At 40.7% G+C, this 13,058-nt stretch overlaps 1 protein-coding gene and 1 long non-coding RNA gene across 14 annotated transcripts in view; one reads left to right on the top strand and one right to left on the bottom strand.

The window, feature by feature from the left end:
• Window positions 1-703, bottom strand: part of LOC102149611 (uncharacterized) — a 61,960-nt gene extending 61,257 nt beyond the window's left edge. For 2 of the 4 annotated variants that reach the window (XR_011440697.1, XR_011440698.1), the window contains exon 1: window positions 399-568. This is a non-coding gene — a long non-coding RNA (uncharacterized lncRNA). Of the gene's footprint in view, window positions 1-398 lie in introns of all 4 variants that reach the window. The other 2 variants (XR_011440696.1, XR_011440695.1) reach the window with 2 other exon arrangements.
• Window positions 434-13,058, top strand: part of RIC3 (RIC3 acetylcholine receptor chaperone) — a 51,721-nt gene continuing 39,096 nt past the window's right edge. For 3 of the 10 annotated variants that reach the window (XM_070273373.1, XM_023645974.2, XM_023645973.2), the window contains exon 1: window positions 688-905. In XM_070273373.1, coding sequence (XP_070129474.1) covers window positions 782-905 — 124 coding nt within the window. In that variant the 5' untranslated portion in view covers window positions 688-781. Of the gene's footprint in view, window positions 906-13,058 lie in introns of all 10 variants that reach the window. The other 7 variants (XR_002809317.2, XR_011440694.1, XM_070273375.1 and 4 more) reach the window with 5 other exon arrangements.

Below are 13,058 nucleotides of genomic sequence, written 5' to 3'. Positions count from 1 at the left end.
CAGGCTTTGATACGTAGTAAGAACCAAAAGAATGTTTATTAAGTAAATGAATAAAGACAGTAACGAAGAACTGTGGCGATACAGAAGGAGAGGCTGACTGAAAAAGTTTCATGAGGGTAGTATTTTTTCAGCTGTTCTGCAGAGAAGTTTTTAACAGGTGGAGATGGCGTTAGGAATTTTCCAGGCAGAGGGAACAAGAGAAGGTTCCCTGAAAGCAAGGAATATGCTGGGGCAATGGCAAACGATCCAGTTTAAACGCAGCATTGGTAAGACCAGATCATGCAGGGCCTTAAGGTCATAGAAAGGAGTCTGATCATTGTTCTGAGCACAAAGAAGACTTTTTGAAAGGGTTTAAGCTGGGGAAAGAGATGATTAGACCTGCGTTTTAGCATTATTACCTTTGGCTGCGAGGGGCATGGGTAGAAGCTGGAAGACTGAGTTCACTGCGGTCCGGAGGAAACGGATGATGCGGCCTGGGGCGGGTGGGGAGCCGGTGGGCTGTGTCGGCGGTAGAACGCACAGGTGGTGGTGGGGCGGGCGGGAGGCCGAGGGGTTTCCAGGTTGCACACACAGGAGGGCGGCGGGGTACCACTCACAGCGCCGGGTGACCTCGCGGGAGCCGCGGTCAGCCCCCCACCGCCGAGCCGGAGGCGCACGCACCCAGCGCGCTTGTCCCTCGCGCGTCGCCGTCGGCGCAGCCCGCGGTTCGGTCGCAGGAGGCCGCCGGCGCTGCGGTTCCGGTTCCGGTGGGCGTCGGCACCTGTGGCGAGGGCGAGCGGCCATGGCGTACTCGACGGTGCAGAGGGTGGCCCTGGCCTCGGGGCTCGTGCTGGCTGTGTCGCTGCTGCTGCCCAAAGCCTTCCTGTCCCGGGGAAAGCGGCAGGAGCCGCCGCCGGCGCCCGAAGGTAAGCGCAGGCCTGCGCCCCCTCGGCCCCCGGCGCGGGCTCGGGCGCGGAGAGCGCTGCGCGGGGAGGGGCGGCCCCGGGTCTCCGTCCCCACCTAGACATCCACGAAACGCGGACTGGCCGGCGTTTGGGAGGCGCCAAGCACCACGGTTCCCTTGGCATCAGTGGGGAGCGGCCCAACTCCACCGGGCGCCGGGTCCCTCCTGACCTCCTGCCGCAGGAAGGGCCATTAATGCATGCATACATGCCTGAGCATCCTCTAGGTGACATCTCACACACCCTTCCCCCGTCCCCTCACTTGCTTAACTCAACCTGTCACCATCTGGTCAAGTGTTTTGAGTCAAGAGGGCTCCCACTTGGATTCCCTCTGTAGGGTTTCCGTGTGCTTTCTGTCGTGCTTTGTGTGAAATAAAGTCAGTTCCAGTTGGTGGTGTTAACCTTAATTCGTTGTGTACTTTCAATTTGGTGTTGGGCTCTCACTGCTTCAGCCTCTTTTTGTGCCTTTTAAAATATAACTTGCAGATTTTAATAATCCAGATTTCAACTACTGAGATGAACAAATCACTACATACCTCTTAAACAGTTATTTATCTGTCAGTCTTTTGTTATTGGCATGATGATGTGGTGTTTAAAAATCCACGATGTTGGTTGCATTCTGGGGTTTTACATAATGATTGAGTATGAAGGCATGCATACCAAAGTCTGGGAGAAGGAACTAGAACAATTCTCTACAGGTCATGAAGTTCTATTGGCAGCTTTCTTCTTTAAGTTATCTCTGTAACATCCTTGAGACATGTTTTTACAGTCTCCAAACATTTCCGCTGGTGTTCAATCTGTTGATTCATGGACGGCTCCTTTTGCACTGATATCAACCTTCCTCTAGTTTGTGCACACTGCCTGTAGTTCCACCCTCTTGCACATCATAGATTATAAATATTACAGGTGCAAAGCACCAGGCTCTAGGAGTGGAGGGCAGATTGAATCTAGAATTCTGTTTGTGGAATTTGCTTGATAATCCTTATGCTTGTAAAACTACCTACGTGGAAGAGACTTCTAAAAAATCTTTACATGTTCTTATTTTTTTCTTTCTTTCTTATTGCAAAACCCCAAAGGTTTTACTCACTTTGTCTAATGATACTGTCTGCCTTGAAGAAGGGTAAATTCATGATAATCTTCAGCAGTAAGATTCTTCTAGAGCAGTATTTTACTGAATTGAATTCCCATTATGCTGAATTGTCTTGAATAAGTTCTAATGAATGAGTGGCAGACACTCCTCTGAAGGTTGTGGAGTATAGAGTGGAGATTAGACTTGGTTCTTTCCCTTGAGAACTCAAGTGCCGGTGTTTAATGTTCTCATCTTACAATCTTTGCACTCTCTGTTCTCATTATTCCTGAGGTCCTCTTCCCTCAGCTTCCTTCTCATCATTCAAGTTTCAGCTCAAATGTAGCCCCCTCAGAGAAACTTCACTGATGACCCTAGCTAAAATAACTCTTTCCACTTCCATCATTCCTTATTCCATCATGTTGTTTTGTTTTCTCTATTGCAGGCATTGCTATATGATACAAAATTTTCTTATTTGTTTACTCATTTATTTTTTGTCTCCACCTTCTACAACCTAAGCTCCATGAGGGCAGGAACTTTGTCTGTCTTGTTTACCACTATTTCTTCAGCACCCGGCATGTAATAGGAAGTCAATGATACTTTTAAAGGAATAATTTAGCATTATGAAGCTACTGATACTGTGAATTCTTTTTTTACATTAGTTACCAAAGTAGTGTAATCTAGGCAAGAACTTACCTTGAAAGAAATATTCCAGTAACTGAAATTTGCCAACTAAAATCCCTGCCCTGGTAAAATGACATTTTAAAAACAGTGACTCCTAACCATTTTTAGGTTACGTATCCCTTTGAGAATCTGATGAAAGTATGCATTTTCTCCCTAGAGAAATGCACATACTATTTATACATACATTCAGAATTTGAGTATCAATTCAGAGAATTCACAGAACCCAGAAAACCCCTGCTTTGAAGAAAGGGACTGCCCCGATTATTTGAAAATTCTTAAAATTTGTGTCATTGTGTCTTCCATTTCTGCCCATTGGGGAACACAGTCCCTTTTCCATATGACAGCCATTAAGGTAGTCTTTTAGCAAATATTTATGATGTACCCTTTAATATAGTATACACACAGTGTACAGATACTGTGGTTCCAAGAAAAAATTGGCCAAATTTCTGCCTTGAAGAACCCACAGTTTGGTAGAGGAAAACAGGTATCAGACAAGTGCACAAAAGCATCAGTTGCAGTTACTCAGGTCTTTGCAGGTGGAGAGGTAGAGACACACAGTCAAATGGTCAGTTTTATTGGGGGCTCAAGAAAGGTGTCATAGAGGAGGAGAGTCTGTGTGTGTGTGTAACAGCTTTCTTGAGATATAATTCACATACTGTACCGTTCACCCATTGAAAGTGTACATTCATTCATTTTTAGTATATTTACAGAATTGTGCAGCCAACACCACAGTCAATTTTAGAACATTTCGTCATCCCCCTGCCGCCCCAAACCCCACACTCTTTAACCATCACCCTTCAACCCCCTCCCTTCAGCCCTAGGCAACCAGCAATGTACATTCTGTTTCTATGGATTTGCCTGTCTGGACATTTCACATAAATGGACTCATACAATATGTGATTTTTTTGTGACTGGCTTCTTTCACTTAGCATAATATTTTCAAGGTTCATCCATGTTGTAGCAAGTATCAGTACTTCATTACTTTTTATGGCTGAATAATATTCCACTGTAAAGGTCTACCTTATTTATATATTCATCAGTTGATGGATATTTGGGTTGTTTCTATTTTTTTGTTATTAGGAATAATGCTACTATTAACATTTGTGTACAAATGTTTGTGTGGATGTATATTTTCATTTCTCTTGGGTGTATACATTTGGGAAATGTGAGCATTTTAGTATGGCTGGAACTAAGAATAGACTTTCTGGGTCATATGATTGCTCTGTCTAACCATTTGAGGAACCACTAGACTGTTTTCCAGAGCAGCTGCACCATTTCTCATTCCCTCCAGCAATGTATGAGGGTTTTAGTTTCTATACATCTTGCCAACACTTGTTATTTTCTGTCTTTTTAGTTATAGCCATCCCAGTGGGTGTGAAGTGGTATCTTACTGTGGTTTTATTTGCATTTCTTTGGTGACTGTGACATTGAGCATCTTTTCATGTGTTTGTTGGCTATTTGTATATCTTCTTTGAAGAAATGTCTATTCAGATCCTTTGCCCATTTTTAAATTGGGTTACTTGTCTTTATTATTGAGTCATAAGAGTTCTTTACATATTTTAGATACAAGTCCATTATCAGATATATGATTTGCAAATATTTTCTCTCATTCATTGGGTTGTCTTCACTTTCTTGATGGTGTCCTTTTAAGAAGAAAAGTTTTTAATATCGATGAAGTCCAATTTATCTATTTTTTCTTTTGTTGCTTTTGCTTTTGGTGTCATATCTTAAAAAGTCATTGCCAAATCCAAGGTCATGAAGATTTACACCTGTGTTTTCAAGCTTTATAGTATTTCCTCTTAAATTTAAGTCTTTGATCCATTTTGAGTTAATTTTTGTATATGGTGTGAGGTAGAAGTCCAACTTCATGTGAATATACAGTTTTCTGGCACCATTTGTTAGAAAGACTATCCTTTTTACATTAGATTGTTTTGACACCCTTGCTGAAATTCACTTGCCTATAAATGTGAAAGTTTATTTCTGGCCTCTCAATTCTGTCCCATCCATATAGATATAGATAGACACTGAGAGAGAGATGGGGAGAGAGGTGTCACATATACCTATCTTTATGCCAGTTCCACACTGTCTTGATTACCCTAGGTTCGTTGTAACTTTTGAGATTGTGAAGTGTAGGTCTTCCAACTTTGTTCTTTTTCCAGATTGATTTCTAAGTCCTACGACCCAGCATTTCTGTATAAATTTTAGGATCAGCTTGTCAAAGTCTGCAAAAAAAAGCCAGCTGAGATGTTGAAAGATGATGTTGAATCTGTAGATCAATTTCGGGAGTATTACCATCCTAACAGTTTTAGTCTTATCAGTCTATGAAAACAGTATTTCTTTTTGTTTGTCTTTAATTTCTTTCAAAGAAGTTTGTAGTTTTCAGGGTACAAGTCTTATTTTGTTAAATATATTCTTAAGTATCTTATTCTTTTTTGATACTCTTGTAAATTAAATTATTTTAATTTTATTTTCAGATTGTTCATTACTAGTGTATAGAAATACTATTAATTTTTGTGTATTGATATTGTATCCTGCAACCTTGGTGAATTATTAGCTCTAGTACATGATCATGTTGTCTACAAATAGATATAGTTTTACTTCTTTCTTTCCAATCTGCGTGTCTTTTATTTCTTTTTCTTGCCTAACTGTCTAGGCTAGAATCTCCAGTACAATGTTGAATAGAAGTAGTGAGAATGAACATCCTTGTCCTGTTCCTGATCTTAGGAAGAAAGCCTTCATACCGTTAAGTGTGATATTACCTGTGGATTTTTTGTAGATGCCCTTTATCAGACTGAGGAAGTTCTCTTCTATTCCTAGTTTGTCGAGTTGTTTTTATTATGAAAGGATGTTGAATTTTGTCAAATGCTGCTTCTGTGTCTGTTGAGATGATGGTGCGGGTTTTGTCCTTCAGTCTATTGATGTGATGTATTACTTAATTGATTTTTTGACATTAAACCAACTTTGCATTCCTTGGCCAAAGTGAAGAGGTAACTTTTGATCTGTGTTTATCAGCCAGATTGAAGAGGGCATTCTAGGCAGAGGGAACACCGAGGAAAAAGAAAAAACAACCTAGAGCCTTGAAATAGCCTTAGAGTTGTAGGAGATGAGACCGGAGAAGTTGGCAGGAGCCAAAATGTGAAGATTTTTTCCTGCCGTACCTGAGGAGTTTGGATATTATTCTAAAGGCAGAGGAGGCCGTCGTGAGTTTGTAAGTAGAAGAGAAACATCCAGTCTGGTTTTAGAAAGGACACCCTGGCAGCAGTGTAGAGGCTGCACTGTGAGGATTTCGTCAGGGAGAAGATTGTTGCAGTAGTCCAGTTGAGACATCCTGAGCATCATTAAACCAGTGTTGTTGGGTTTATCAGTTAGGATGCTCATGACAAGTGACAGAATATTCAGCTTGAACTGTCTTAAGACAAAGAGGGAACTTATTGTGTTGTCTAAATTAAAAGACCCTGTGTTAGAACTGGCTTCCAGTGTGGTTTGATGCAAAGACTCAGTCTCGTCAGGGCTCCAGTTCTGATTTCCTGTGTACTTTTCACTTCTGGGTTTCTTCTCAAGTTGCCTTTGTCTTCTGCCTGCTCTTTTGGGGTAGCAACAATGGTTGCAACAGTTCCACACATCGCCTCCTCACATTCCATTGTCCAGAGAAAGAGAGAGTGTGTCTTGTTTTAAACCTTCCTTCACTGCCACCATACTCTTATTTCTTCCCTCCCTTTCTTAGTAGTTCCGGCTAACGTATCCACCCATCTTAAGGGCTTGAATTTTTGCAGTGCTGTGGGTGGAAAGAATATACTGCTTAACCACTCTGGAACTGAGAGTGATTGTCAATTAGAGGTCCTGAGGAAGAAGGACTGAATGGAGCGGGGGAGGCTGTCAACATTAGGTAGGAGGGAAGAAAACAATTTTAAGAGACATTTTTAAATAGAAGCGGAAGGTGAGGGAAAAGGAGGCGTCTTGAATTACTCTCAGGTTATTCGTTTAGGTGAATAGATTGATAGGTGATAACCCTTGACCAAAATAGGAATGGGAAAAAGTAGATTAAAGGGAAAGGTGGTAAATTCAAGAATTTGAAGACTAGAATCATGTCCCCTTCTTCAGTCTTTTTTCCTACGTTGACATCTCTAGCTCCCTCATCTGTTCCTCGTACGACTTAGTTGCAAGTGTCTCAACACAGCCTCTTAGAAGGCAAACAACAGCAAGTGTAGCTGGTTAGCTTATGGAAGAGCAGCCTATTGCCTCCCCCCACCCTCCTTTTTAAAATTCTTTCCTTCTCTTAATGCATCCTGGGGGTTGGTTTAGGTTTTTGGCCTTTTACTTGCTGACCTTGCTGTATGTTAGAATCCTAAGGTTCCTTTTTTTTTTCTTTTTTAATAGGAGCTACTCGTCTAGGTTTTGTTCATTTTGTACTATTAACTTGATGTTTTGGTCAAATATAGGACTTTATAGTCTTCCCTGTTGCGTTTTATCTGTTTTAATTTGGTTCAAACTTCTAGCCTCTTGAAATTTTTTCAGAGCATTCATTGTTCCATTCAGTGTATTTGTTTACCATCTCTCTCTTGATTTTTAAAAAACTTTCTTGTTAAAGACATTTTCAAACATAAGCAAAAGTAGAGAGAGTGGTAAAGTGAATCCACATCACTCTGCTTCGACAGCCATCATCTTTGTCATGGATATCCCCACCTGCTTTCCTCCCCATACCCTCGACTATTTTGAAGCAAATGCCAGACACTGGATCATCTCATCCTTAAGTACTTTAGTATACATCTCTAAAAAAATAAAGATTCTTCTTAAAACATAGCCACAATACCATTATCACACCTAAAACCACAATAATTCCTTAATGTCATTAAATATCCAGTTGTCGTTCAAATTTCTCCCACTGCCTCATAATTTTTTTTTCTCACAATTTCACCCTTGGCTGTAATCAGCATGTCTTCTTGATAGATCATTCAAATTATTTTTTTTATAATGTATTAGTTATTTGAAACTGCTCTTAGGGTCGTACCTATTCACTGAAACCTTTTGTGTAGAGTTATTCAACCAGGTGGTCATTTGATTGCTTTACTCCATCTAATTCTGTCCATCTTAGGCAGTGGTCTGCCTGCTTCCTCCCTTCCCCCTTTCAGTCTATTCTCAATGCAGCAGTCATACTGATTCTGTTAAAGCTTAAGTCTCTCCCCTCCACAAAGCCCTCCAGTGGATTCCTGGCTCCCTCAGGTGAAAAGACAAAGGCTGTACATGACCTAATAGGCCCTGCTTAATCCTCTTCCCCATTTCCTTCCATTTTTCCCTCTTTCTCCCTTTGCTTTGACCACACTGGCCTCCTTGCTGTTCCTTGAACATGCCACACATGCTCCCACCTCAGGGCCTTTGCATTTGCTGTTTCCTCTGCCTGCAGTGCTCTTTCTTGGATATCCATGTACCTTTCTTTCTTCTTCTTTATGTCGTTGCTCAAATGACGTTTCCTGAATCTTCTCTGGACACTCCAGCTAAAATCTTTACTTCCCCCAAACATATCCTATCCCCTTTGCCTGCTTTAATTTTTCTCCTTACTATTTGTCATTATCTTATCTCTTTTCCCACTTGGAAAGGGGGCTCCATGAGGGAAGGGTTTTTTGTTTTGTTCACTGCTGTATCTCTAGCTTTAGACCAGGCATACATAGAGAAGACAATAAGTATTTATTAATGAAGGAAAGAATGGGTGAATTGAGTGAACTAATGAATGCTGGCTCATAGGTATCATGGTTTCTTCTATTAGCATTTGTTAAGCCATTACCTTATTATTATTATTATTTATGGTTACATAAATTATTCTGCATCCATGTGATAGACTATTATGAATATAGTAAATTCATGAAGAGTTTTAAATGATATGGGAAAATTATATAAGTGAAAAGTAAAGATATATTCACTATATATATTCACTGGAAAGAAATAGGCCAAAATTTTAACAATGGTTATTTCTGGATCATGGAATTATGGGTGGTTGTTATTCTTTACACTTTTCTGTACTTTCTCAATTTTCCATAGGTATGCATTTCTTTTATAATCAGAAAAAAAAAAACTTTCTTCCTTCCCACATCCACTCCATCAAAAAAATGGAAGAATCCTTTTTAGAACCTAACCTAAGAGCTACAACGTGTTCACTTCTCTATAGTTGAAAAGTCCACCATCCACCTTCTACTTCTGGCAGACTGGAGCAATAGTTATCTATCTCCATTCTTTCAAGATTTCTTTTCTTATCAACATAATTTCTTAAATTTTGCTTTTATTCAGTGATCTTATTTGCAAGTTTTTCCATTCCTCTTGGTAGAAGTTATTTAGTGAATAGACGTGAACTTACCCTCCTCACCCATCTGGGACTTTTATTTATTTTCTCAGAATTGTTAGTTCTCTTCCATTTAGCCCAAAATTTATTCCCTTTGATACAGAATATGGAAGAAAAACAGCAGTTGAGGAGTTCTGCTTTCTCAGCATTACATTTTATCATCAGGCATTACATTTAGAGCCTTTTTGCTCTAAAGATACTCCTTTTGCTTTTGCTAGCAAGCACACTATGATTTTCTAAATCTTAATTATTTTAGACCTTGGCTTCCTTGTGTGGTTCTTCCAAGTCTTGCTGTTCATTCATGCTGATTGCTTCTGTGTCTTTCTGTTCATCTTTTGTCTGCTCTTTTAGAAGAGCTACCTGTGCATCTCCTTTTTTGCCTCTGCCTTTCCTACCTGCTTGAGAATTTTTGAAATGCCCAAGCAGAAATGCATATTAAGAGCTTTCCTTTTAGAGAGGGTCTCATGCCATGGAACTGTGTCTCTCTGTTTTCAGAACTTCTTAATTCTGCCTTCTGAGAGCCTGTGCCGTACACCCTCTGCTTTGTTGCCACAAATACTAAGTTGGGATGGTCTCTCTCCTGTGATTCTCCTTTCATCTCACCGACCAGTTTCTTCTTCAGCCAGAGTAGCAGTTCCCCTACTCACATTAGGTACCCGTGGACTGTGAACGTGTCAGCACACCAGCTCAGGAATTTGTCAGTTGTTCCAGTGTTAGCTGACTGAGACGTTGAACAGGTGCCAGAGCAGTTGAAGCCCTCCAAGATGACAGTATGCTGCTTCTATGCTAGAGCTCGCTTCAGGAGAGTCCTGCACACCACCTCCACTTGGCCGGCCCTGTGTGCTCCTATAATGACATCTGGCATCTCTCCTGCTGACCCTACCTGTCCATGTTTTCCAGTGAACATCTCACTGTGAATGCCCATAAATAGGGTTTCTCACCAGCCCCTCCCAGGTAGCCCTGTTCTTCTGGAATAGCTGAGACTTTTGTCACCATGTTCTCCTCAAGTGAGGCCTACCCACTGAGGCCGGAGGTGTGAAAATAAACACACACGTATATGTGTGTATACATATATAACACACATATACATACGTACCTACTTCTTTGTTATCTTAAATTAGCTCTTTGTGTGTTGGTATGTAAGTATCTGAGGACAAATGTATTATTTTGTTCTCTTACCTTTTCTTTTCTCCCAGTGAAATATCAGGTATCTACTCTGGAAGAGTGTGCAAAGATGAGAGGAGACAATTTGAGAGACTGTGAATGCATGTAAATTAGATACTTTTTCAAGTTCAGAAACTTATAGGTGAGTGGGTATGGAGCAGAGTGGTGGTGTGGAGCACCTTGATTAGTCAACCTGACTGCCGTTTTCTCTTCTCAAAACTGTGGAATTGAAAACACTCAGGATAATGAAGTAAAAAACTGTTTTTAGCCCTGAGAGTGACTGGGCTGGGTCTTGAGATTCCAGTAAGGCCTATAGGCACAGTATAAATCATCGAGATCAGTTCAACAAAGTGTACAGCATGCAGGACCCAGGGCATGCCCTGTAGGATACCCAACCATACAGCAAACACTAGACTTTTATTCAATAAGTTCTTGATTTGTCCTCTAGCCACAGAGCACCAGGAATACACTTGTAGTTGAATAAGTTGGATTTATTACTTCTTGTAGCAAGGGAGAATACACACCGTGGGGCAGCAGGTGGCATCTCAGTAAGACTGTGTTAGAAAAATTTTTTTTTTTGAGGAAGATTAGCCCTGAGCTAACTGCTGCCAATCCTCCTCTTTTTCCTGAGGAAGCCTGGCCCTGAGCTAACATCCATGCCCATCTTCCTCTACTTTATATGTGGGACACCTACCACAGCGTGGCTTGCCAAGCGGTGCCGTGTACGCACCCGGGATCTGAACTGGGGAACCCCAGACTGCCAAAGCAGAACGTGCGAACTTAACTGCTGTACCACTGGGCCAGCCCCAGAAAAATCTTATTATAGGATTTGGGTGTGTGTTAGGTGATGATGAGGAAGGTTTAAGGATGTGGGGCTTTACTCTGGATTGGGTGCTGTCAGGAAGTGGGGCAGATTCTATGGCTGGGTATCTTAATAGAGTTTATCTAAAGGGAGAGCAGACTAGAGAAAGGCTAAAGCTGTTAATTGATGAAGCAGCAGTCACTTGTTATCCAGGAATGGAGGCTATTTGATATTTTTTGGCTTAGACAGTATTCATGTTTTGTCTGTGTTTAGGTGGATTACAGAGTGGTCTTACTTTTTTGTCTTGATCCATCGTGGTCACAGAATGGCTTTGTCTGATGTTGATGTTCTGAAATTGCTTATGATTAAGAGGAGAACACCAAGACCTAACTGTGAGTGCCCGGCAAGCTCATAGCAACACCAAGACTTAGCTGATAGTACCAGGCCAGCTTCTGGATGTTGGAGGCTGCTTTTCTTGTTCTCTGATATGATTTGTAGGTTTCAGTCAGCACTGATGGTACTTAGTAGAAGATGTTACCTATTTCTGTTTCCCAGTGCTTTCAAGCAGAGGCTGTAAGATACGTAATTATAAGTCTTGAATAAGGCCAGGTGTGGTAAGTGCAATTAAAGAGGTTCAAGCAGTGTGTTCTAGGTGCGTGGGGGTGACATGAGAAAATGCTTTGGAGGTGAAGGCAGTATTTGGCCTGGGCCTTGGAGGATAGGCTGGGTTAGATATGTGGAGTTAAAGAGAAAAGAAAAACCATCAGAGTAAGCAGAAAGCAAAGGCTTCAAGGCAAGAAATCGCAAGGCTGGCTCAAAGCACAGTGAAAAGTGTAGTTAGGCTGAATCAAGAGTATGTAATGGGAAGGAAGTGTGAAGAGGTACTTTTGGACTAGATTATGGAATTTAATTGTTTAGGAATTCAGTTTGTAAGGGAAGGAAAATCAGAATTTGTTAAATACCTGCTGTGTGTGCTGGGTACTTTGTATATGTTATCTTATTTAATCTGTAATCCTTGTAAAAACCCTGAGAAGTAGGTATCATTATACCCATTTTACAGATGATGAAAATGAGCTCCAAAAAGTTTCATTTAACCTCCGTTTAAATGGTTGGAGGAACAGTCAGGATCTTAACTAATAACTCTGACCAAAAAGATGGTACTCATTTTACTTCCTTTTGCTGCCTTGTATAACACAGCCTCTTGTCATTAGTGGGAACCATTGAGAGCTTTTGATCAGAGAAATGGCAAGACAAGTTAGAATTATGCTTTAGGAAGATTACTCTGGTAACAAAACAGTAATAGTTAACACATACTGAGTATATGGACTAGGACCTGTGCTAAGCAACTTAGACACACACATGTCTCTTAGGATGAATTGGGAGTGGGGAGATTGGTAAAAAATGAAGAAAAGACCTGGTTAAACTAGTAGAAAACATCAAAGCAGTGGTCAGCAAAGTAGAGTTAGAAGGGGAATGTAACAAGATGGGGGCCCTTGGAGGAGACTAGTGAGGAAGAAACAGTCAGCTGTTGTCTCAGCCTCCGCTTGAAGTAATGTTGAATTAATATGGCCTCTAGAACTTCCTTAGTATTTCGGGAGAAGCTTACATATCTTAAGGAACTAGTCCATTAAGACCTTTCTTGAACTGCGGTAATCAGAAATATAAACACATCCAGTTCTTTATTGATTTGTTTGCCCTAAGAATGAAATGAAATGCTCCAGATGGTTTAATGTTGCTTTCAGAAAGCTCTTTTGTTAACAGTGCTAGAGTTTTTGTTTTTGTTTTTAGCAATAGGGATGGTTATTAACAAGGGGAAGTAGAGCTTCACTCTGTATCAAATCCATTAAGTTTTTAGTCAAGCTTAAATGATTGCTAAGTGAAATTTTAATTATTAAATAAACCTAAATATGAGGAAAGCTTTCAATAAACAATTGGGATTTAGTCAAGTTCCGTTTTGTAGAATACTTAAGTACATATAGAGATAGTGAACACAGCTGTTTTCTATTTTGGACAGTCTGCAATTTTAATGTTCTCATATCTTTAATGTTCTGATCTCTGTAGCTGCTTTTT

Source organism: Equus caballus, chromosome 7, assembly GCF_041296265.1.
Source record: "Equus caballus isolate H_3958 breed thoroughbred chromosome 7, TB-T2T, whole genome shotgun sequence".
NCBI lineage: Eukaryota > Metazoa > Chordata > Mammalia > Perissodactyla > Equidae > Equus > Equus caballus.
This window is presented reverse-complemented; position numbering and strand designations above follow the sequence as displayed.